General features: G+C 41.8%; 1 protein-coding gene across 2 annotated transcripts in view; it reads right to left on the bottom strand.

The window, feature by feature from the left end:
* The window catches only part of WDFY2 (WD repeat and FYVE domain containing 2), a 66,209-nt gene extending 45,779 nt beyond the window's left edge, over positions 1-20,430 (bottom strand). For both annotated transcript variants that reach the window (XM_062567048.1, XM_062567050.1), the window contains exon 1: positions 20,289-20,430. In XM_062567048.1, the coding sequence (XP_062423032.1) occupies positions 20,289-20,419 (131 nt within the window). In that variant the 5' untranslated portion in view covers positions 20,420-20,430. The remainder of the gene's footprint in view (positions 1-20,288) is intronic.
* Positions 20,431-22,586: the final 2,156 nt, after the last annotated feature.

Here is a 22,586-nt window from a genome sequence, read left to right as displayed (position 1 = left end):
TCCTCTGCAATTCCTATCGAAATGCTGTTTCAGCTTGCATTCTCCAGATCCTTATCGCTGCCACTGGTACCACTCCTATCTTGGAAGATGTAGATTTGAGGTCTCGAGATAAATTCAGCTGTAAAGAAAGGATCCTTTTTTTTTTTTTTTTTTTTTTTGCTTGTTTTGCAACCCCCTCACGTTGAAATTCTTTCCAACCTAATACAAAGGGCAACATCCTGAAGTTCAAAAGCATTGTGTTCTTATTATGTCATGCTATTAGGCATGGGGATCCCAATAATGTGTTTATTTTCAGAGGAATTAGGGATTCGAGGCAGAACACCTTGAACCAATGATTTTCAACACCATTTCTGACTTAACTCCTGAGCAACTGTCTATATTCACTGCACAAAGTTCTGCGTTCTGAACAAAGACAGGGTTCCTTACCAGAAAATATACAGTATCCTACAGTGTATTCATCCAAATTCAGATAGACAAATATTCCTGAACTCATATAAAAGGACACTGAGAGCTGACAGATCTGTAGATTATAACAGATGCAAACTATTTTATAAAATGTACCACAGAACTGGCCTGAAAAAGCAGCACAGTGCCTATGTGCAGACATGAAAAGTACATCATCCACTAGGCAACACCGCTGGAAGCACTGCACGATGCTCTGTGAACACTGTCAGAGCCAGGCATACGTTCAGATGGTGTCGTGCCTGTTACCTTTTTTTAATAAATTAGGCACACATTAGCACACATTCCTACATTACAGGGAGATGTAGCCTTCTAGCAGAAGGCTTATAGCTAGCATAGGTATGGACCATACACAGAGAGGCTTTCCGTCTATGATTTTGGGCTATTCCAGGGCAGATGAAACCAGAGGATGGCAGCAGGTAATTGAAGCAGACTACATTTTGCAGTGACCTTGGCTAGGGACACCAGACTTTAATTGCTAATACAAGATACAAGACAGCTAGAGACCACCCATTGCGCAAGTAAATCCTTGTGATAATAGTTAAAGCATAAAATCAGCTCACAGCATCTGCTGGGGACAGAACAAGCTAAGATGGGCGAAAGGCAGTAAATAAGGAAAGGGTCCTTTACGATTCTGCTGCCTTGCAGGCTCAGCACTGCCTGAACAATTAAAACAGGTTTGTAATTCTGGCTCAGCTATTCACAGGTCAGACACGATTGCTTCTTATACAGATCTTGGGGCAGGGGCTAAACAGCTTTGCTTGTAGACAATAAAGCTGCTAGGTAAAAGGACTGAGGCAGGATGTTCAGTTATCTCAAGCCAAGAGATTGGTTTCCCTGCAACTAGAAATGCTGGTTTGGTTTAAAAATCCATACATGATCTGCTGCGTCAAGTAGGTCCTCCTCCCATTCTTCTGTTCTGGTATTTGAGACCTATCAAAGACATCCAGGTAGAACGACCTGGCAGTCTCTTCTAATACACATGAATTGTGTCTTACTATCAAATATACGCAGCAAACTTTGGAGGGCTATATGCAGTTCATGAGCTCTTACCAAGAAATGTAAATCATTAACAGTCTGCAGCAGATTAAGTAGCTTATTTAATTCAGGGATGTCCAAGCTACTAAGCATATGGAGGGAGGGAAGGCACCTGGAGGGAGGTATTTTAATAATTTACTCAGATACCAGTGGGAGATAAAATTTTTTATAATCAATTTTATTATAGTGGGGAGGAGAAAGGAGAACACCATTCAGAGATCAGACAGAGCTATCCTATGAATAGGATCTAACCTGCAAAATAGATCAGCTGTACAGCTTGCTCTAAATAATACTAATAAACAGGAACAGCAAGTTTATAAGACAGACCCAGAGAAGTTATGACCTTGAACACTGAAGTGAACAAATGGGTTGTTTTGGAAATGCACATGAACTTTCATCATCTGCACTGCACAGCATAAATTAAATGTAAGCTAACAAAGCCTCTTAGAAATGCAACAACTAGATCATTCCACAGATGTGTCCTTCCCTCTCTGGCACTGCACCTTTAAAATGCTTACTTCACTCATGCAAGTCTAAAAGACCAAGGTTTGTCTTTGCTTTTCCCTCTCTCTCTCTTCTTTTAATTTTTTTTTTTTTAATTTTTTTTATTTTTTATTTATAGCCAGGACATTTAATAGTTTTATTTGTTCAAGTTTTGAAAGGAAAGTATTTCTGTGGAAGGAAACAAAAGTTCATAGTATGGCAGCTATATGTTAAATTAGGATCCACCAAACACAAGGGATCTATGTCCTAGCATTCCCTGGGGTTGATAAGTAACCCATATTTGAGACACATATGCACCAAAGAGGACCATGCAGCAGTCTCCTTAATGCAATTCCATTGCTTCAGCTTGAAGACATTTCTCTATGCTCCCATCAGTTCTCCCTGTCATCCCACACTGTCTGCTCTTCTGGCTCCCTTCATTTTTATGCACATCTCAACCAAGTTATTTTTCTCCCTAGAGTTTTGGCTCCAGCAATCTACTTAGGCAATGGCTGACAGTGATTTACAAGTCCTACTTGACTTTTTTTTTTTTTTTTTTTTTTTAATACTCAAACTGTAGACAAGAACAGAAATTTCAGAGTGGTCTGTATGAGTGGAAAAGATGCAGATCCTCCTTCCCCACCCCAGTCCTTTCCTTTTTCTGAAGTACCTCTTAACTAGCAGCCACCAGCCCATCAAGGTCACCCCTTTCCTTGGCAGCAGCAAGCTTTCAGCATTTGTGCATCCCCAAGCAACTGCTCAAGCAGCTGTAGTCCTCTTCCTCACTAAGTCAAACATAGCTTTGAAGTGTTTGACCTCATTGCAAAGGAATGAATCTCTTCCCATCTGATTTCCATTTTGCTACTGCTTGTAGCATCCCAGCCTGGTCCCCACTGCCTGGACATCTCCATTATTCAAAACAGCTAAATACATTTTAATAATATTTAAGTAGTTAAAAAAATGCAATGAGATAGCAATTAATGTTGACTGCTAGTGGGAAAAGATGCTGCTGGAACAGGAGGATACACTGGGTATCTCAGCTTTTCAGAATGAAACATCTGGCAAGTATCAGGGCTAAACAACCAAATGCCTTTCCATCACCAATATACGAGGTTATTTACCAGATTTATGGTGCCACTGTTTTTCCAATCCAAGGTACCTCATTTCATTTTTTTAATCAACTGACAACTGAATATTGATATTTAACGGTATTCAGCATTAGCAAGGATGCAGGACCACTCTGCGAACTTGTGCAGGGAAGAGACAGTTTGCCTTTTTTCAGTTTTGAATTGGTAAGATAGGGCCTCTAAAAGAACGAATAAACAGGAAGGTAAGGAAAGGAGAGAGAGAGAGTTGAGAGGAGTTACATTAAAGATAAAGCATGAAAGCAAAGAATAAGCAGTAGTGCAACAGGTATAACGTACAAATGGTACAGTCTTCAGTGAATAAGGACAGTAGTGAGCAGCTAGTTCAGTAAATCCTACCCAAGACATTCAAAATAGTGCAGTATTTTGACAGTAAGATATCTGTCCAAATAGTGGCAACAGGCTGAAGACAAATCCCTCAGACCCCAAAACTCCCCCCCCCCACCGTTACCAGAATTGCTGGTATATCAAGAAGGCTTTTTTGCATCAAGTTAGCCCACCACCAGAAAGAAGGGAAAACTTCAACTCCATACTTTTCATTTACAAACCATTCTGACAGTGACAGGTGTGGTAATGAAAACCTTTGCAGATACAAGAAAATACTTAGTTTTCTAGTGTATGTAACCTCCTGATATGTAACATGGAAAGCATATACTACATTAAGGATTCTCCAAGTAGTGCACTTACACTTTGCTCCATACCTCACAAATACAATTAGCTGGTTCTTGCACTGTTACTTGTGTCACTATATCCATTAGGCAGTTTTCATTAACTGACATTTTTTTTTCTTTAAGACAAATGAAGTTTCATCATCTGTTCCTGTAAAACAAGCACATTGGAAACTAAACAATGGTTTTAAAATGACACCCAACATAGACCATTTACCCAAGTATGACTTCATGTTAACTTTTTTCCTTCAATTTAATACTGCATAATTTGCACTTGAAACAATATTTTCACTGTACCTATTTTTGAGGAGTGAAAAAAAAAAATCACTTCATGGCTTCTTCTGCAGCACTTGCGAAAAGTTTCAGTGCTTAATGCCATAGTACTGGCTCTTATCAAATTCCTCCTCTTGTTCCCTTCCCAACTTGAGTCAAGGTACTACTGAGTCTCAACAATAAAATGTTTTTGTGCTCAAAGAAGCTTTTGAATAAATAAAAACATAGCATAGACTCAGTCTTATTTAGGAAATATTTGCAAAACATGAGTATTAGTCAAAAATAAAACACTGGTGTTTGAGGTCCTTCTAATTCAATCATGGAGACGAAGAAAGCATCACCAAGATCCAAATTCAACAGGAGAACTTAAGAACGACAATACCAAGTGTGAGCAGGTCTAGTAACTGCACAGATCTGAGAGTACAACCTCCCCAAAAGAGGTGGGTATTCAAAAACAGGACTCTCCAAACAGTTCATTAAATGTGGCAGCTCAAGCAAACCAATGCCAAAAAGGTGTGTGAAATTCTGCACTCTTCCCAGGCCCTGGCTCACAACTACAGTCTCCATTTGGACTGAGTAATCACCTGGGTCCCAAACTCTCTCCTCACAACACCCATCCTTACTCCATAATAGCTTAGTGGTAAGAAAGCCCAACTGGAAGGGCGAAACAGGCTTCAGGATCTTCTGAGTGTGCTGAGGTTGGAAACACACTCCCCAGAATCAAATCTCAAGCACAAGTCTGACAACAAAAATAGCTGATGATCAGTCATCACTCTGGCAGCCTGCCCTTTTTCTGCCTCAGAGACTCAGCGAAGTCAGAAGACCCCTGTGCCTGCTAAGTGCTTATGACAGTAACTAACCACTATGAAGACTTGTCAGTGATGAAGTACTTACCACCACCAGCAGTTTAAAAAATAAGATGAAGTCTGGATACTCTCCAATTAAACAAGAATTACAATTCTATGTTAGACAGGATGGATAATCACGTGTTCTTCCTACGCTCTCCTTCTACAAAGAAACCTGCTGTTTCTACTTTCAGCTTCAGCAATCTATTTTTTTTTCTCCAAAATGCCTAATTTTTCAGGTAATACATAACATCACCAAATGGCAACATAGTGTCACTCAGATCTGTGATTTCAGGAAACAATATCAATGTAGTTACATAGGAGGAAGGGGAGCCAAGTTAGACATCTTGTTCTGTTTATTTTCATGTTACTTCTGCATTGCTGATATCTACTCATAATTTAAGTTCATTAGAGCCCACATCTGCTCCTCTTTCTCTCACTGTCTGGTTAAAATCCTTGTTTCCATGAGATTCGACGCAATGAAAGCGGAGCAGAACTTCTATTCATATGAGGTGCGAGAAAGTACAATCTTGCAGTACAGCAAAAGCACCATGTTTTGTAGAAAAATGCTATTAAGACTGTTACAAAAACCATGTCTTAGGTATTCAAGGTACACATGATTCTATGGAAATCTTGTTGCTTTCATAAATCCTCTGATCTTGGACTTCAAAAAGGCAATCACAGTCCTGTAACTGCTTAGAGCTGGGCTACAATCCCTGATATGATTTCCTTAATACAAGAGGACTCATACCAGCGAAGAATTTCAGATCAACCAGTCTGAGAACAGTTACAGTAACATTAAAAAATAACGAGAAGCTTTTCATGAAAAAAAGGGAGTGAATACAAAAAGCTCCTTTAACAAAATATCCCATGCAAGAAACCCAACGAGAGCAGATGAGTACCCTTGCATTCCAATAAGAACAATAACGTATTGTGAAAGATGAAGAAAATCTAACATGTCTCACCACTGAAGGGCCCAGCACTGGGGGTGCGGGGGGAAATCAAACATGACTCAATAATTCAGTAAGCCCAGAGCAGAAAGAAAACCTATCTTCCACAAGGCAGCACCATGCCAAAGAGTTCTTGAACGATGATGCTACAGCCAATGTGTACGTTGTACTTTTGCCTCCACTGCTCTCCTATACCACTTACTGTGACACCAAAAACTAAAGAATTTCTATCAGAATTCTGCTTTATGCAGCAATTACTTCTCCAATTACGCAGCAAACACTCTTCCAATAATATCGATTTCTCACCTGATCACGCTCACAACAAAGTCAGCAGCAAAACTCTCAAATGATGTTGGAACAGGATGAAATGATTTATGATAATTTTAGTGTGCACTTACATATTGAAGCAAAAGTAAGTTATTACTTCCAACACGACACATATCAGTAAGTGTTTCGGGGATGGGAAGTGGAAAAGACATTTTTCAGTTCAAGACAGAGACAGACTCTTGTCCAACAGAGCACAAAGCTGTAGCAAACAGAATGAAGAAAATATATATAGAAATAAATATAATGTGAATCTTCAACCATGGACCCAAACAGAAACACCTTGTACAAAAATAATCTACAAAAGACTGTCCCCACAGCAATGTAACAAATACGTATGCCCCAACAATATATGTAGCTTCTGTTACATTATCACTGGCAGGTAACACAGACAAGGTGGAAAGACAGAAGGTCTTTTCAAATATGAAAAGCTTAGGTAAAGCCTTGCTGTGCTTGTGTGAACAGTGTCCATGTTTGCCTGATCCCAAAGGTTTGCTCTACATTTGAATTACCTTGATGAAGAATCCTTTCTCTTCAGCACATAACCTGCAGATGGAGGAGGATTTCAAAGGAATAGAGGATTAATGACTTGTATTTCAAAATTGGTCTTTGTTACAATTTGACACTGTTCTACTACTTTCTCTGAAAGTATAGGACCAAAGCTTTCATTTGGCCTGAAACAGTGGAGGGGCTGTTACATTCGTATTAGCCTAGCTCTGGGCTCTTCTACTGGCAGCCCATAGAACAGCTCCAACACAGCTGCAGTTGTATCAAACCTCCTGGGAGGATGCCATCACAAGACGGTCAGCAGCGGATGAGCTGGTATATATTTATATCTTGTCTCCCAGATCCATGGGACACAATAAAGCAATGCTCATCTCAAACCAGTCAAAGATTTCCATGGGTGTCAAAAATCAAAGGCTGGTGGAGAGAAATTATCTTGACCACCACAGCGCAGATCTATACTGGAGAACATGAGGAGATACATTTGCAGAGGTAACAACTTCAGTGCTCGGGCCTCCAAGGTGCAGCGTGCAGACAGGGAGATCTGATGGGAGTACACTACAACCGAGGCCACCAGCACCATCTCTTCTCCCTCTGGGTTTCAGGCCTGACAGCAGCCAAGCAGCTAGTGGGCTGATATTGCACACTGGAATCCAGCAGAACACACATTGTAGCTCAGTGTCGTGGCCTCAGAAGATCTGCCCTCCCCAAGATAGCTAGTTGAAGTTAATTTCAAGAATCTCATGTCACTTTTGGTCTCAAATTCAGGTTTCTTAAACTTATTTTTACCAATCTAACAGAATCTAACAGAAATGATGACAGACCGACCACTTTCAAAGGCTGTGTCTTGTTTAAGTCAGGTGGTTCTTTTTTTTTTTTTCTTTTTTCTTTAAAAAAATCACAAAGACAATTTCCCATGGACATGTTAAACACCTATACAGCAGCAGTGGCCACAAAATCTGGGTGCCCTAGTTGTGTAAATTATAATTATATCAAAGAAATGATACAGGCCTGGGATCAGCGTCTGGCACTGAGGCTATCTGGCATAAACAAGAATGACTGCATCCAAACCATGTATTGGGAACGGGTCCATGGTCCAAGCTAATTTGCAAATCTTGCCCCAGAGATTGTCTGACACCATGCAAGTTGGCTCACAGCAAGAACAGTCCCTGCTACAATCATACAATATACACGGCCAGATTCCCCCACCTCAGAATGTACTCTGGCACTATTTAATTTATTAGAAATGTAGCCATCGTAACAACTGCTCCTAGGTTCAGCTGCCTGTTTCTCCCAGCTGTTTCATGCAGTTAGGGAAAAGAGGAGACAATACTGATCTCACTGAAGTCTGCCCTACGTACATCGTAATGTGCAATCTTGTCCTGGTTGATAAGAACACCAAAATGATTTTGGTGTTCTTCAACAAGCTCCTAATGACTAGGAGCTTGTTGTCTTTACTCACAATAGTCCTCTCTTCTTGTTATATTATACACCACAAGAATATGGTTTGTATTTTCCCCAGTTTTCCTCTTTCATTTTTATTAGCCTGAGGTCAGTGGGAAGGTATTGGCAGCAACTGAACAAATAGCAGTTTCTGGCTTAGAGTCATCACTCACAGCCATAAAGTGAAGACAAACTAAAACAATAACAACAACAAAAAACTAAAAAACCAAACCAGGAGGGCAGACTATTGTGAGCCTAGGGCTTCAGCATTTTCACGAAGTCTGGTTTACAGATTAGGAGTCCACTTGCAAACACAGACAGTATCACTTAGCTCTAGAAGAATACCTTTGAATTTGAGGTGTCAGTATACACACATATATCACTTTTTGAAATCACTGTTTGCACTTGCATGCAAAAACACTTCTGACTACATATCGTGAAGCAATTAGATATGTCATTCATTTTCTCACATGGAGAATTTTTGCCAAAATAGTCATTTGTCTGCTTCTCTCACATCACTTGGTATACAAAACACTTGCTGCTATGGTTAATAGTCACGTTTTTGTGATTAAGAGCTGAATAACAATTACAGTTGTTTCTGAAAGAACCTAGTTCTTTAAAAATTATAAAAAATGTCTTTTTATGCCAACATGCACAAAAGCACAAACTCTGTTTTGGAGCAAGTCAAACGAAAGAATTGGAGACACTGACTACAGATGACCAAACCGTTTGATAAGTTTTTCCAAGTTTCCTGCTGGTTAGGACGCCTAGGAATTTGCAATACTTGGCCATTCAGTTAGACCTGTTCACACCTCTTAAAAAGGAGACAACATTCTCATTTGGGATCTTTTGGAAAAAGTTTAAGTCAGAGCTCTTTAGAAGGATGAAAAGAAGCTGTGACCCAAAAGGATTCTATGGACAAAATGAATCTGGGATGGGGACCTCTTGGCTTAGTTTCCTATTAATGAAAACTTATTAAAGAAATCCTTACCAAGCTTGCTTCTAAGCAAAGAATCTACTGGGGAGCAGAGACAGAAGGAATAAAAACATCCATAATCACGGAAGAGCTCTCAGAACTCAGTTGAAGTTCATGCATTTTCAAGCACTACAGCATATAACTTTTTTAAACAATCAGTTCATTCATAACTCTTTCCCTGCTGGTTTCTCTGGTATCTAACATGGGTTAGTCACAGGATTAGAGAAAAAGTTAACAACTAAAAGCCTAAAGATTTGACTACCAATATTCACAGAACTTCTTGTTAAATACAAGACTCCTACTTTTTATTTTAATCTCCTACTCCAGAACCAAAATTTTGGATAAAAGTAGTGACTAAAGCCACTGTGGGAATTCCTACCTTCTAGCTGTCACATGCTCACCCCCCATGATGAATACAAGCAACTGTAAGGGGGGAAGAGCGTGCAAAGGCAAAGATAAGGTACCAAGCAAGTGTAGTCTTGCATGCCCCCCTGGAAATAACACTCCGTAACGCTTCCTTCCATCTGGCTCCTACAGCCAGTGGGGCAGTGCCGAGCACCAGGGGCATCTGTGCAGCCTGGCACGCTACCTGCGGAAACGGTGCCAGTAAAGGGGCCAAGGGCTCCTTGCCCCATGCGCTCGATGCGCCTCCTCCCATCTGCCGGCACATTGCAGCTCATGCCGCCGCAAGACTCCAAACCCTGTGGCAAGCTCTCCAAAATTTTACAGCCCTTCTACTATTTGGCGAGAAATAAAGTTTGTAACAGAATGAATCTGAACTTGAACGTAAAGGATTTTGTTAAGTAAATTTTTTAAAAGATGAAGCTGATGTCCTTGCTGAAGTCAAGCAGAATCATTTGCCAGTTGATATTTTTAAAGCGAGTTAATAGATTCAGCTATTCCCATTAATTTGCTGACAGTTGCAGTAAGTTAGAGAGAGGAGATTTGTTTATAAAGTCTGATTCACTTCCTGAAGCGCAGAGACTGCGCTCTTCTTAGGCGAGGGATTAGTGTCTATAGGTTGCGTAACTAAACTCTCCTATATAACACACTGTGTCAATTAGAGCGGCCTACCACCCATTAGAGATGATGTGCTTAGGTTAACTGCTTCCTCTGCCTGAAAAAATCTAGCATATGTCTATTCTTAGATGAAAATGGCAGCTAATGCAGTTTCAAAAACTCCTATTTTGTCTCACTTCAGATGCTAGGCAACTGTATTAGACAGTTTTTTGCTCTTTAGAGAGGGCACACAGAACAGCCATGCAAGGCATTGGTAGACCCAGTGTGCACTTTTGGAGTTTAATTACAGCTATTCTGGCAGAGAAGGATGTAAAATGGGGCTCACTAGAACAGCATACAATGCATCATTTCCCTGCAGGAGAAAAAAAAATCAAGTTTGTAACTCCAATTATTAAATAGTTCTAGTCTAAGTTTAGGGCACAATAAACCTAAAGGTGTTAATTAGGACTTGACAGATGCATCCTCTTCCCACTCCTCTCCCTCAACACAACAAATACTGGGCCAGCTCTATTCCTGTCCTCCCCAGGCTAGTACTTACCATTCTTTCAGTGACCAATAACTGTCCTAACTGAAATCTGCTTCAATCTCCAGCTTTTAGCAAAAGCAGGTACTGATTAAAAAAAAGAAACAAAACACAAACAAAAAAACGCCCCACTATTATCATGGAACTTCAGCTCTGGAAACGAGCATTCAGCAAAGACCCTTCTACCTTTTAGCTACTGGCCTGCGGAGAGCAGATTACATTCAGGCTGCTGCCTCATCCAGGTCTCCTCCGCCACAGGAGTTCAAAGCAGTGGGACCAACAGGACAAGAGCGGGCACAAGAGCTGTACAGCACACAGCCTGCGTGGGAGAACAGCACAGGCTCAGCAAAGCAGAGGCACAAGAGCTTATACTGGCCTCCCAGTAACTGCAGAAGCACAACCAGCCTTTGACAGTAGTTTATTGCTTGTCCAGTGAATTAAAGGCAATTTTTATAGTCCCAGCCAGCTCATGCTTCATGAGCCTAACCAAAACACCATGTAGAGGATCTCCCCTGCCACCAAAATGCTGCAGCTGTCTTCAGTCAGTTCTGCCTGCAATAACTTGTGCTCTAGGATAGCTTTTATGTCCATACCACCAAAACTGTACCTCCCAAGAAATTCTACTTCCAACCTGAACCATGTGTATTTGCTGCAAGTCTAGAGGCCTTCACCAAGTCAACTTGAACCACTCTTTGGATAACCCTGTAGCCTACATTTGCTCTAGCAAAACAGAGGCTGAGAGGGGAGACAGAATTTCCCTGTATGATAAAGGAAAACGGGGAGGAAAGAAGGAAATAAGGAGATACAGAAGAAAAATTTAAAATAATTATATTTATTTAAAATAAGGAAATTTATCTTAGAAATATTTAAAGTAAGGATAATTCAGCAGAATGGCAAAATAGGTACAAATTAATTACATGCAGGTTATCATCTCCAGTTTCACAGCACTGAAATTCTTAAAGTTTCCAACAAACATAAAGGGAGGGAAATACCTAATGAGAATGAAACTAGACCCATCCATTAAAAGGGATTACATTCCATAGTTTCCTGAGATAAGAAGAAGTGGATTACACATCCAGGCAATCCCTTTTGGATCTTTGTATAATAAACTAGGTCAGAAACACAAATACAGGCGAAAAACCTTATGGAATACAGAGTTTAACAGACATCTGTAAGAAAAAGAAATCTCAGAGTATACATTCTCAGAGAAGCATCCAAACCAGAGGACACGTCTATTAAATAAGCTTTACTGGCTGTACTGCTTCAAAAATGCTAAGCTATGACAAGAAGGAAAGCACCAGAATGGACCTGCTTCATCTTATCTTGCATTACAGTACACAGACCAGGTTTCTTCTTTTAATCACTGACTAAACCTTCACCCCTCTACCCTCCTACCTTTTTTATTCCAAGGCACAGATAAGCTAAATATTACAGAGACTGCTGGCACCTATGGACCTAAATCTTGAAACCATGGTACCAAGAAGATATGTACCATTGCTCTGAACCAACACCAAAACCCTGTCTGATCTCCCATCTTCCACCAAGCATTAGCTTACACAAGTGTAATCATGTTTTTGCTATTCTTTATTATCTTTTAAGCTAAAGTAAAAGCTTTAGCATCAACTTATTAAACCTTACTAGAGCGAAAAAAACCCTGTTTACTTTAAGACCCTGGAATACCCTAAGCAGTGTCTGCTTAAGAACACATTTAAGCATTTATTTGCTACTACAAATGGATTTGAAGCTGAAGGTAAATATATCATATTTGCACTCACTACTGGAAGTGCAAAATCTCATTATCTATTACATCCTATACAGATGTAAGGATCGTCTTTCTGAACCTCTTCAAAAGAGTGCAATGTATTTTCTCTCTCACTTGAATCCAGGCCAAATCAGAGAATTCAGTTTGGTGGCAAAATAGGCCAGCTCTCATTAGGACAGCCTTGCCTCCTTTCTCTCCACAGGACTCAACACCAAAGGAAACTTTTATTACAGACTGGCAAAGGTCAACAGCATTGCCTTGTGAAGTTGATCGATGACTACTATTACTTCAAGAACCTATTAAGAACATCAATCTTTCACTTCACACTAAGTTGGAATGATATAGAATTTAAAGAACAAAAGACAACTTTAGATTAAACATCTCAGTAAACTTGCCAGCAGAACAGCAGTGCTCTCCTACCTAGAATGGTGCTTTGGCATCATCTTAGATTCACTGTTCAAAACCTTAAAGAGTTTCCTGAAAAACTTGATTTAAATGGAGAATACACATGGCCCAACAAGCAAAGCCAATATGTTCAAAGTCTGGACAAGGTTAGTTACACGACATTACTTCTTGCAGCTCAACTAAGAGAAAAATTAAAACGCTATTCGCTATTTTTTTTTAACCCAGCCTCCATAGCTATTCTCCCATTCACAAAGATGACAGCTGCATTGGGGCTATCCAAAATTTCAGCAGTCTACTTTCCAAAATTTATTATCCATTTTCTGATCTCCAAGGTATCAAGTTTGACCATGATTTATTTGTAGTTTGAAACCACTAAGCACACAAACTACAACACATGAAGAATCATAAGGCTGCACATGGTTTAGCTATCATGTAAAGCTCCCTCCCTGGAGGGCTGCCTGGTAAATCTCCCCATCTCCTCTCCTGCTTCTCATTTCACAACATCATTCTTCCAATTCTCCAGGCCTGCTCCACCGACTCTCCCAACCCAGTTGCTGGGGGGGGGGGGGGCTTCCTATGCCTGGACAGATGCTTGCTTTCTCATTTAAATGCATTTATTGCATTGAATATTTTACTCCACAAAATTTAAGAGGACCATTTTGTTCTCTCTCGTCTAAAGTGCAAGTGCAGGACAAAGATCTGCTGAACAGAATGTCTCCTGCTGCTTGTGATTATTCTCAGCACCCGCATGCTGTGCCCTGTGGCCACCGCTCTTTCCCCTCCCATGGTGCCCTCTCAGCCCAGCCCATCCTGTGGCACCACAGCAGCATCCATCCCTTCCTTGAAGCACAGGTAGAAAGGATACTGATGCTGTTTTTCTTGATCCTGCAATTGCATCAGATTATGCTAAGGACTACTGCAATTCTGCTCAAACCCCTGGGCAAATACATGCAGCTACCTGCAGAGTTTTATATAAAATCACTGGTATTTGACAGGTGTGGTGTAAGTAGCACGGGCAAACCAAATACACATGGCTTCTGGGGAGCTTTCGTGCAAATGGTCTTTCGCAGTCCAAGATGTACAGAAGATATTCCTGCAAAAGCCATTTTTTTTTCCTTAGGGTACTGGCCATTGTTTTTGAAGCTTTTAAAGCTCCCTGCCACAGGAGCAGAGTGGTCTGTATTACGCCTCCCTGTTTCCTCCTTTCTATTTCTTCTCTGAGCCCCCAAGCATGTTCTGACTTAAGATTGTTACAAATAGCATTTTACAAAACAGGAGATAGCAGTTGTTTGGAAGCACTCCTGTGCCACATTCAAGCAATCCTCTTGCATATATTACCATGCACATGAAAGCTGTTGCTGGGAAACCTGTGCAGAGATCACAATCAGTAGATACTGTGCGGGAACTGGTGCAGCTGGAGAGGAAAAGGAAAGAGGAAAGAAAAAAAGAAAGAAAAGATATTGCTCAACAACCAAAATCCTGTAAGGCAGAGCAAACAATGTATGGACATATTTTCTGTGTCCAACTTCACATGCCATTTGAGAGCTTTAGTCCACTAACTGATCCTCTCTGAACGATTTGCCTTACTAGCTTATTAGCTTCAAAAACACTGCAACTTAAGCCTAAGTATTGTAGCTGTTTGTAGCATCACTGTCTCCTCTAGACATCTTTAGCTTTAGGAGAAAAACCAAGTTTCCTGTAATGGTACATTTGTAATTGCATGTCAGCTCTATATTGCTTAGTTGCTTGATAACTTGCATTTGTTTCTCTTCCAGGGGCTGCACAAGGGTGGAATTGTGGAGTTCCCTGTCTGGGAGCATTATGCAGCTTCAGACCTGGAGTAGCTGCAAAGGAAGGTCACCAAGACAAACAGTGAAGCATCACAGATATAAGATGTGCTGACAAGAGAACCTATCTCCATGTAAAGAGGTGCCAGTGAAATTAAAACAGGGTTGTGGATGACAAGAAGAAAAGAGAAATCAGTTAATATGGGAGACAGGCACAATCTCTAAACTTGCCGCAACTCAGGGAGTTGTCCAGGAGCCAGCAGAAATGAGGCTGCAATAATTCCAGTGGAAGGCATATTAAGCAGCTATCCAAACAAATCTTTTAAGATATAATACATGTGTCTATGAATATGCATGCACTTTTTATATAAAGCAAACTCTCTAAATCAGAGGGGGGGGGAAACAAACTACACATCATATTCTAAACATTCAAGCACCTAATGTTTCACCACGTTTTGATACTTTCCTACACAGCTGAAACCAGGTTTGCACAAGTTTTTATCCAAGCCACACCATCATATCACATACCCAAATACCACCTGACAGTTAAGACACACATTTAACACAACTGCAGGAGCTGCACCAGTTTGACCTCCATGAGCTAGCAGTAGCAGGATAGCTAAAAAACAGAAAAATAAGACTACATCCTTGTCCTTTAAAATTTTAAATAACATTAAATACTCCGGGGAGAGCAGCATAAGACAAGGTTTATCAAACTTCACCAATTTATCACCTGGTGGCACAAAGTGCCACAGTAGGGTTAAAAAAAAAATCACAAGGTCACTCCCTTACAAGTACTGATAAACAAGAGTTTATCACCATCAACTACTCAGCAAAACATTTTGTGTGCTAGCTCCAAGATTTTGGCATCTCAACAGAATACATTTTAGTCAATTCAGGAACAGTTATTTTTCAACATCTGAAACAATTTCTGTTTCCTTGAGCTTTTGGATCTTCTGCCTTCTCTTAAACCTCCTGCCAAAATCTGCTTCTTTCATTCAAACAGCCAGTGCTAACCTCCACCCTGAGCTTTATTCAAAACAGTCATCAAGTTGCAACATATCCAATTAGTTAATAAATTAAAAATTCAGAGCAAACAAGCTGCATCTGTAACAATAGGCCTCTTATGAACTCTCACACTACTAATCGTAAGTTCCTTCGGGGTTTCCGCTCAACAATTTTATCAGTCACTGACATTTTTATCAAATTTTAAAGAGCCCCCAGGCAGGAAGAAGTCTTTTTACACCCCTGAAGAACATTCACACCTTTTGTACTACTTAAACTACTGTTCCTACTGCAATAACCCAGGCGTGAAACATACAGGCTTGGACTGATACATTCAGAGCCAGTATCAAAATCAGTTCTTTCGCCATCTCCATTTCTGGTGCAAACCAGGAACCCCACACAAAGCAAAATAGCTGTAAGTGCCATAACCCTGAGTTTAGATGAGAACTGTAAACCCATTTTGCAACCATAGCTCTGCACAGCAATCTCTCTATATCAGTCCACCAGAGCAGAAAGGAAATCAAGCAAGCTTACCAAAGGTTTGCAATGCCTCACATCCTGCCTGGATACAGTATTAAGAGTGAAGAATCTCACCTTTCCTTTAAAAGTGTTTCACAGGCTTAGGCTATCTTACTTGTGCATGAACTACAATGCTATACGCTTTATGTTCCAAATCTGGACAAGAAAGTCTTAAGGAACAAAAATATGCTAATATTTAGGAGTTGAAAGATCATACTTTGAATGCACGTCGGAAGGATGTCAAAGAAAACCCCTGCATTTTTTGTCAGGTATGCATCCCTAGTCACCACTCTATCAAAGCCTAGATTTCATCTACACAAGAATGTCATTTGTTCAATACATCCCCTAAAGAAATTGCCAATTAGCATACCCAGAAGACAAGTTTTGGACTAAAGGCACATCTATATTTTAAGTCCCCAAACTGTAAAACAAACCAAGCAATACAAATTCTATACGGTTTTGTCAATGCAAGATAAAGACACTAATACGAATGCACGTGACAAACAGTCTGGGCTTACTGCCACTTACATTTATGCAGTGCTCTGTACAAAGAAGTTGAGACATGTCAGTGCTAAAGGAACTAAAGATAATGCAAGGTAGTAGAGAAGAAGACAAAGGTCTCTGCTCCCTTATTTTTAAATAGCTTAACTTTTCTGGCATACCATTTACAGATAGATTTTGCCTCGGTCTAGGAGATTAAAATGCCTGCTTTTTTTAAAGGAAAACAGAAGGCTTTTGACAATTTTCAGTTGTGGACTACAACAGCTTTTATTTCACATGAATACTTCAAGGAAAACAATTCTTGCCTGTAATACCTACACTCTCAAGGTGTGTTACATGCAAGTTAGCACAGAACTTTCACACCAAAGAAGACATAGACCAGAGCTCATAATTGCCAGGCAATTTGTCTACACCGTCATGTTCCTAAATATTTCTTCACATACAATATAGTTAGTGTCACTAAAAAAAGATAGTTAATGACAAAGAGCAAGTTTACCACTATGACACCCATCCCTCTCTGACCAGTTTCACATGGTGACACATAATCAAAACCTCAGACCCAACTGAGTTAGTATCCACATCACTGGCAGATTCTTGGGAAATCCAGAAACTTGCCAACATCAGGCAGAACTGCTGCCACTGAAAACTGGATGAGTCAGAACACTTCTCCCATGGCATCCCTGTGCTCAGGTAGGATTAGTGATACTAAATCTTCTCTTCTCTGGAACACTGAGAAGTAGACAATACGCCTGAACTTGACAGGCCAGTGACCTACTTTTCAGAAGTGCCCAACACCCACAACTGTCTCTGAGTCAACAAAAGACAAGGACACTCAACCATTTTGAAACTGTAGTACGTGCTTTTTACAAACAAGAGGCTAATGAAAACTTAGGGGCAGCTGTGCATATTAAAAAAAACAGTTTTAGCCTTACTTGTACAATCTCAGCCCTTCGATGCTATATATCACACAAGGTTTGTGTGGGTATATGTGTCTGATGATTCCACTGGTTTGCAGGCAGAACATGGATGAAAGCTAATAATTTCTTTCTTATACATACCTCTACTTCATCAGATTAATACTTTATTTGATAGCAAATTCCACCACTCCTTTAACTTTCACCTGCCTGGACGGCTGCATCCCTTTTCTTAGGGGAAAAACAGAAGAAAGTTACACTGTATCCTTCCCAGTGTATCTCAACAACTGGGACTGTAAGGGGATGGAGATTCAGTGTATTTTGCCATAATAAGCAACCAGCCAAAACACCTAAGAGCAGGATACAATGCATGCAGCTGAGCTGACAGGACTGAGCAGGATTCAGGAAGGAAACTATGTAGAATATATAGGTGATGCACACTGAAGAGACACAACCTTGCAGGTTGTGTAAAGTTCAGACAATCATAAATATTTACAACCTCTGGGCTACCTTCTTTCTCCACTTACGTCCCTTCTGAAGGACCACACTCTGTATTTTACTTAGTTTTCATTTTACTTTTGACAATATGTGCATTATGTGCTATAAATACAGTTTGATGCTATATAGTGCATGACAATATAGCTTGTTTAGTTTTCCTTTTCCCTTACCTTAAAGGGTTTATGCACTAAAGAAAACCTGTAAAGTGGAGCCTAGTTATTGTGCATGTTAACAGATCACTGGCAATTTCAACACTGATGTATTCAGCCATTAACCACAGAGGCAAGGGAGGACTCTCTCCTCATCATTTCAATACAGCTGTCATATCTAGTCTAAAGCAAATGCTGGAAATGCCAAGTCATTCCCGCAAAAGCTCATTGTAAAAAACTCAAAACATTTTTCTCATATATTGCAGGCTGGTAAACTCAGCCAAAAATCACTCATTTTCATAAAAAGTTAAGACAGAAAACATCTGCATAACCATCCTTTTGAGTTTCCAGGAGTCTCAAAAGCCCTCCACATTCGTTCCAAGGCCATTAAACAACATCAACATTAACGTTAAAAGGCAGGTCTAAACAGGAAGAAGCACCATAATGACCTGCATAAACTTATCATAAGACCAAGTTATTTTGAGTCAGGCAAGCCATGCTTCCACCCTAGATATCCAGAAACCTCCAAGTCTGATTCCCAAATTGCTACTCCTTCCAAATAGGTTTTAGACTCCAAACGTTTTTGTTACAATAAAAATATTAACACAGATTTAAAATGAAAGGAGGCAATATCTTTTACTCAAAAGGCATCAATCAACAGCTTTGTGCCTAAAGAAATAAAAAGCATGATCAAAATGTAAAGCATCTCATAAACATTGCAAACTAGTCCCATAAGCAGGCAGATTACCTGGTTAGCACCTTTAAAGAGAAAATAAACTGGGAACCTCCAGACTTAAAACAGTATTTGTAATTTCCTTAGAACCTCAGGTAGAGGATTTCTTCTCCCAGTTTCATTAGTAAGCAGGACCTAACTGACTTGAGGTAGACGAGTTAGTTTTGTTCTGGGACAGAACAGGAGAGGTTTTTGCTAGAGAATTAGCGTGTTTCTTAGTGAAAAAATCCTGGTCTCTACTTCACCACTGGTTTCTTGAACCCAATATCTTGGTTACTAGTGAAACAAGGATCTCTTGCTAGTCTCTTTTTCTACAAAGAAATATTAACTTGGAGCATCAACCTATTCTCAGTAACTCATACCTGCTAATATAATAACGGAAGACACTTATTTTTCTAATGGGGTGAGGGGAGACACAGACACCTCACACAAGAACAAATATGTTTCAGGAATACTTCTTTACAGATAAAAAGAACTGGCTGAGTAAGCCTAACAAAGCTACAACATGCCGAAACGCACTCAAGCTTTATTCAGCTTCCCAATTGCACGTTAAAAGAGAAAAAGTAGAATTTTGGTCAGGTAACAACGTAAAACTCTGCTTAAAATCTCTCCCACGGGGTACCTGTTTTAAGTAGCTCATTCATTTCCACTTGCTACGAGGCACGAAAGCTCACTTGGAGACCACGGCTTAGATGAACTTATAGGATCTCGAGTTCGCACAGTTCACATTTTTGACAGCTAGCTGAAAACTTAACTCACAGTGAGGGTAAAGACAAGACGAAACACACACTGACAGCTCTTAGAAAAGCGAGTGGAGAGACAGCAGCAGACACCCTTCACGGGAATAGCGGTCTGAAGAAGAAGCCACAAAAACATCTTGAAAAAAAGGAAAGATGTTCCCATACAGATCCACATTTATCTTTCAAACGTGCATCTGGGAACACGTTACATCTCTCGCGCCTGAGCTGCAACGAAATTACGTTTGAAGTAGTTACTTACGGGCTCCGCAGGAGAAACGCGCTTTTATTTTAAAGCGGGACATCAGCTGTAAAACTGAAGGAAGCCGCGACCGCCTCAGCAGGGCGGGAGCCGCCGCCGCGCAGCCTCGCCCCGCGCCCGCCCCGCTCTCCGCCGGCCTCGACCCCCGCGCCTCACCGGCCAGACACGGCTGGTTTCAAACAGCTACCAAGAACCGTGCGGAGAGGGGAACCGGGAACCGACACTGCTGCTCCAGCCCGCGTCCCCACCGCCGCCGCGGCTCCCCGGCAGCCGCGCAGCAGCCCCCGGCGGGAAGCCGGCCTGCGAGCCGGCCTCCGGCGCACCCGCGGAGAGGGGCCGCCCCGGCCCGCCGCCGCCGCTACCTGTCCTCGGAGACGCTGATGACGCCGTCCTCCTTGGGCACGATCGCTGCCATGTTCACCACCTCCTGCGAGCCCTCCACTTTGTGCAGCAGCACGGGCTTGCGGGTCAGCGCCTGCGGCTCGGCCGCCATGGGCGCCGCGGGCGGGCACCGGCGCTGCTGCGGCAGGAGGCGGCCGCGCTGGCGCGGCGGCGGGGCTTGATGCTGCTGCTGCTGCCGCTGCTGCTGCCGGGCGCCGCGGCGCAGCCCCCGCCCGCCCCGCGGGCTCCTTGGGAAGCAGGAACCAGCGCGGCGGCGGCGCCGCCCCCGAGCCGGGCGGCCCCTCCGCCCCCCGCGCCGGCAGCCGCGGGGCGGGCGGGGCGAGGCGAGGCGAGGCGAGGCGAAGCGCCCGGCGCGGCCCCGGGGGCGCAACGCGGCGCGGGGGGCGGAGGGGAAATGGCGGCCGCCCGCCGCCATGTCGCGGCCGGGGCCCGGCGCGGGGCTGGACCGCTCCGGGGGGCGCCGGGCCTGGCCGAAAGCGCTGTAACGGCGGGGTCCTGCCGCGGCCGCGCCAGTCCTGTGCGTTACGGGACACGGGCTGCTTCTTCTTCTTTTTTTTTTTTTCTTTTTTTTTTTTCCAGGTCCGGGACTGGTAAACGAAACCCCCGAGCAGGTGATTTTAATTTAAGCGCGTGTCCCTGACGCTCGCCGGCTCGGTGCGAAGGAGCGGCTCAAGCCCGGGAAACGGCTGCCTGCCGCCAGGTAAACGCGCCCTGTTCTCTGGCAGGTGCCGACTGCGCTTCTCGTAGCACCGCTGGCTAATGTGGCCGGAGTGACAGGGGCACTGAGCCGTTCTTTCTGTCCATACTGTATTCCCATAATTACAACTAGAGTTTTGGGGAAAAAAAATCACCAAAAAGTCGTTTGGCTTCAACAAAGTGATTTCTAGGCTCATCTGTAGTCAACATCATCTTTTTTCCCCCATATGAGTTTATTTTATGCTTTGCAGGTCAGCGTATGAGATAAATAGAAGATTTGTGCTGACACTTTAGATAACTAAGCCCTTATTCTATTAAATTGATTTCAGTATTGTTTTCTGCATCGCACAATGTTTATTCTGTCGAACAGTTTCTAAGTGGTGGCCAGTGCTATGTACAGCGGGGAAAACGAGTAAAGTAAACTGCAGGGCCACCAGACAGAATTAAGTGTAAGTACAAAGCTTCCCACAACTTCATGTGTGCAGGGTTTCTTACACGAAGAAGGCAGAAATTCACCATTAGAAAGTTTATTTCTGAGGGAAATGCTGAATTCCAGAACCTGGTTTTCAGCAAGATGCTGCTTTTCATCCACTTTTGCTGCTGAATTCATTTGGGTGTACCCCAGGGTATTGGTAATTTATCCAAAGCTGTGTGCTAAAGTCAGTGGAGAAGGCACTTACTCTAGAGGTGAATGCCAAAGGCAAATATTGATATCTTTTTCAAGAATTTTGGAAAATCACACTTAACGTGTCTGAACTGTTGTCCTTCGTTGCAGAGCTGATCTGCAGACTTGAAAACGTTACTGAGCCTGTAACTTTAAATTCACCCTCAGTAAGCCAAGCAGTTGTTTGTGCAAAAATGATGCTCCTGCCCTTTAACAGAAAAACTGAGGAGACTGTTCTGAGTTCAGCAGATAGGGATATATTTATTGTGCAGTTTGTGACAAGATCATCATTTATGGAGGTGAAACTAAACTACAGGTACAAGCCCCCCAAACTCAGGAACTTATTTTTTTTTTTTTTTCTGTGGGAGTAACATACACAAACATCAGCAACAGGACAAAATAGCAGTGTTCTTTGCAGGCTCAGCATTTACCTTGCTTATCTAGTAGATAGGAAATGAAAGAATTAATTATTTGAGACAGGATTAAATTTTCACGATGTTTAGTAATCTGATAGTGTTGCACTAAACAAACCAGCGATATCTGCAGAACCACAGCAAGACATTGAAGCTTTACTTGACTATTTGAGGTTCACAGTGTACTGTGCAGAGGAGAAGACAGTTAGGAGCAGACAGTGACCGTGTACTGGCTTATAGGAATGAGTCTGTAATTGCAAACTATTTCCCAGAGTGAGATCATATATCTATGATGCCATTAAATAACATTCCTTTCTCGCAGTCCCTAGAAGGGAACTACTACTAAATAAGCAAAGATGCAGACCAGTCCTCTGGCTGCTATGTATGATCTTGCAGGCCAGACATATTGCTGGAAGGTCTTGCTGCTTATTGAGACATACAAGATACTGTTCTTTAAAGATGTCTGTATACTTGACAGTTTTCAG

The sequence above is a fragment of the Rhea pennata genome, chromosome 1 (assembly GCF_028389875.1).
Source record: "Rhea pennata isolate bPtePen1 chromosome 1, bPtePen1.pri, whole genome shotgun sequence".
Taxonomy (NCBI): Eukaryota; Metazoa; Chordata; class Aves; order Rheiformes; family Rheidae; genus Rhea; species Rhea pennata.
This window is presented reverse-complemented; position numbering and strand designations above follow the sequence as displayed.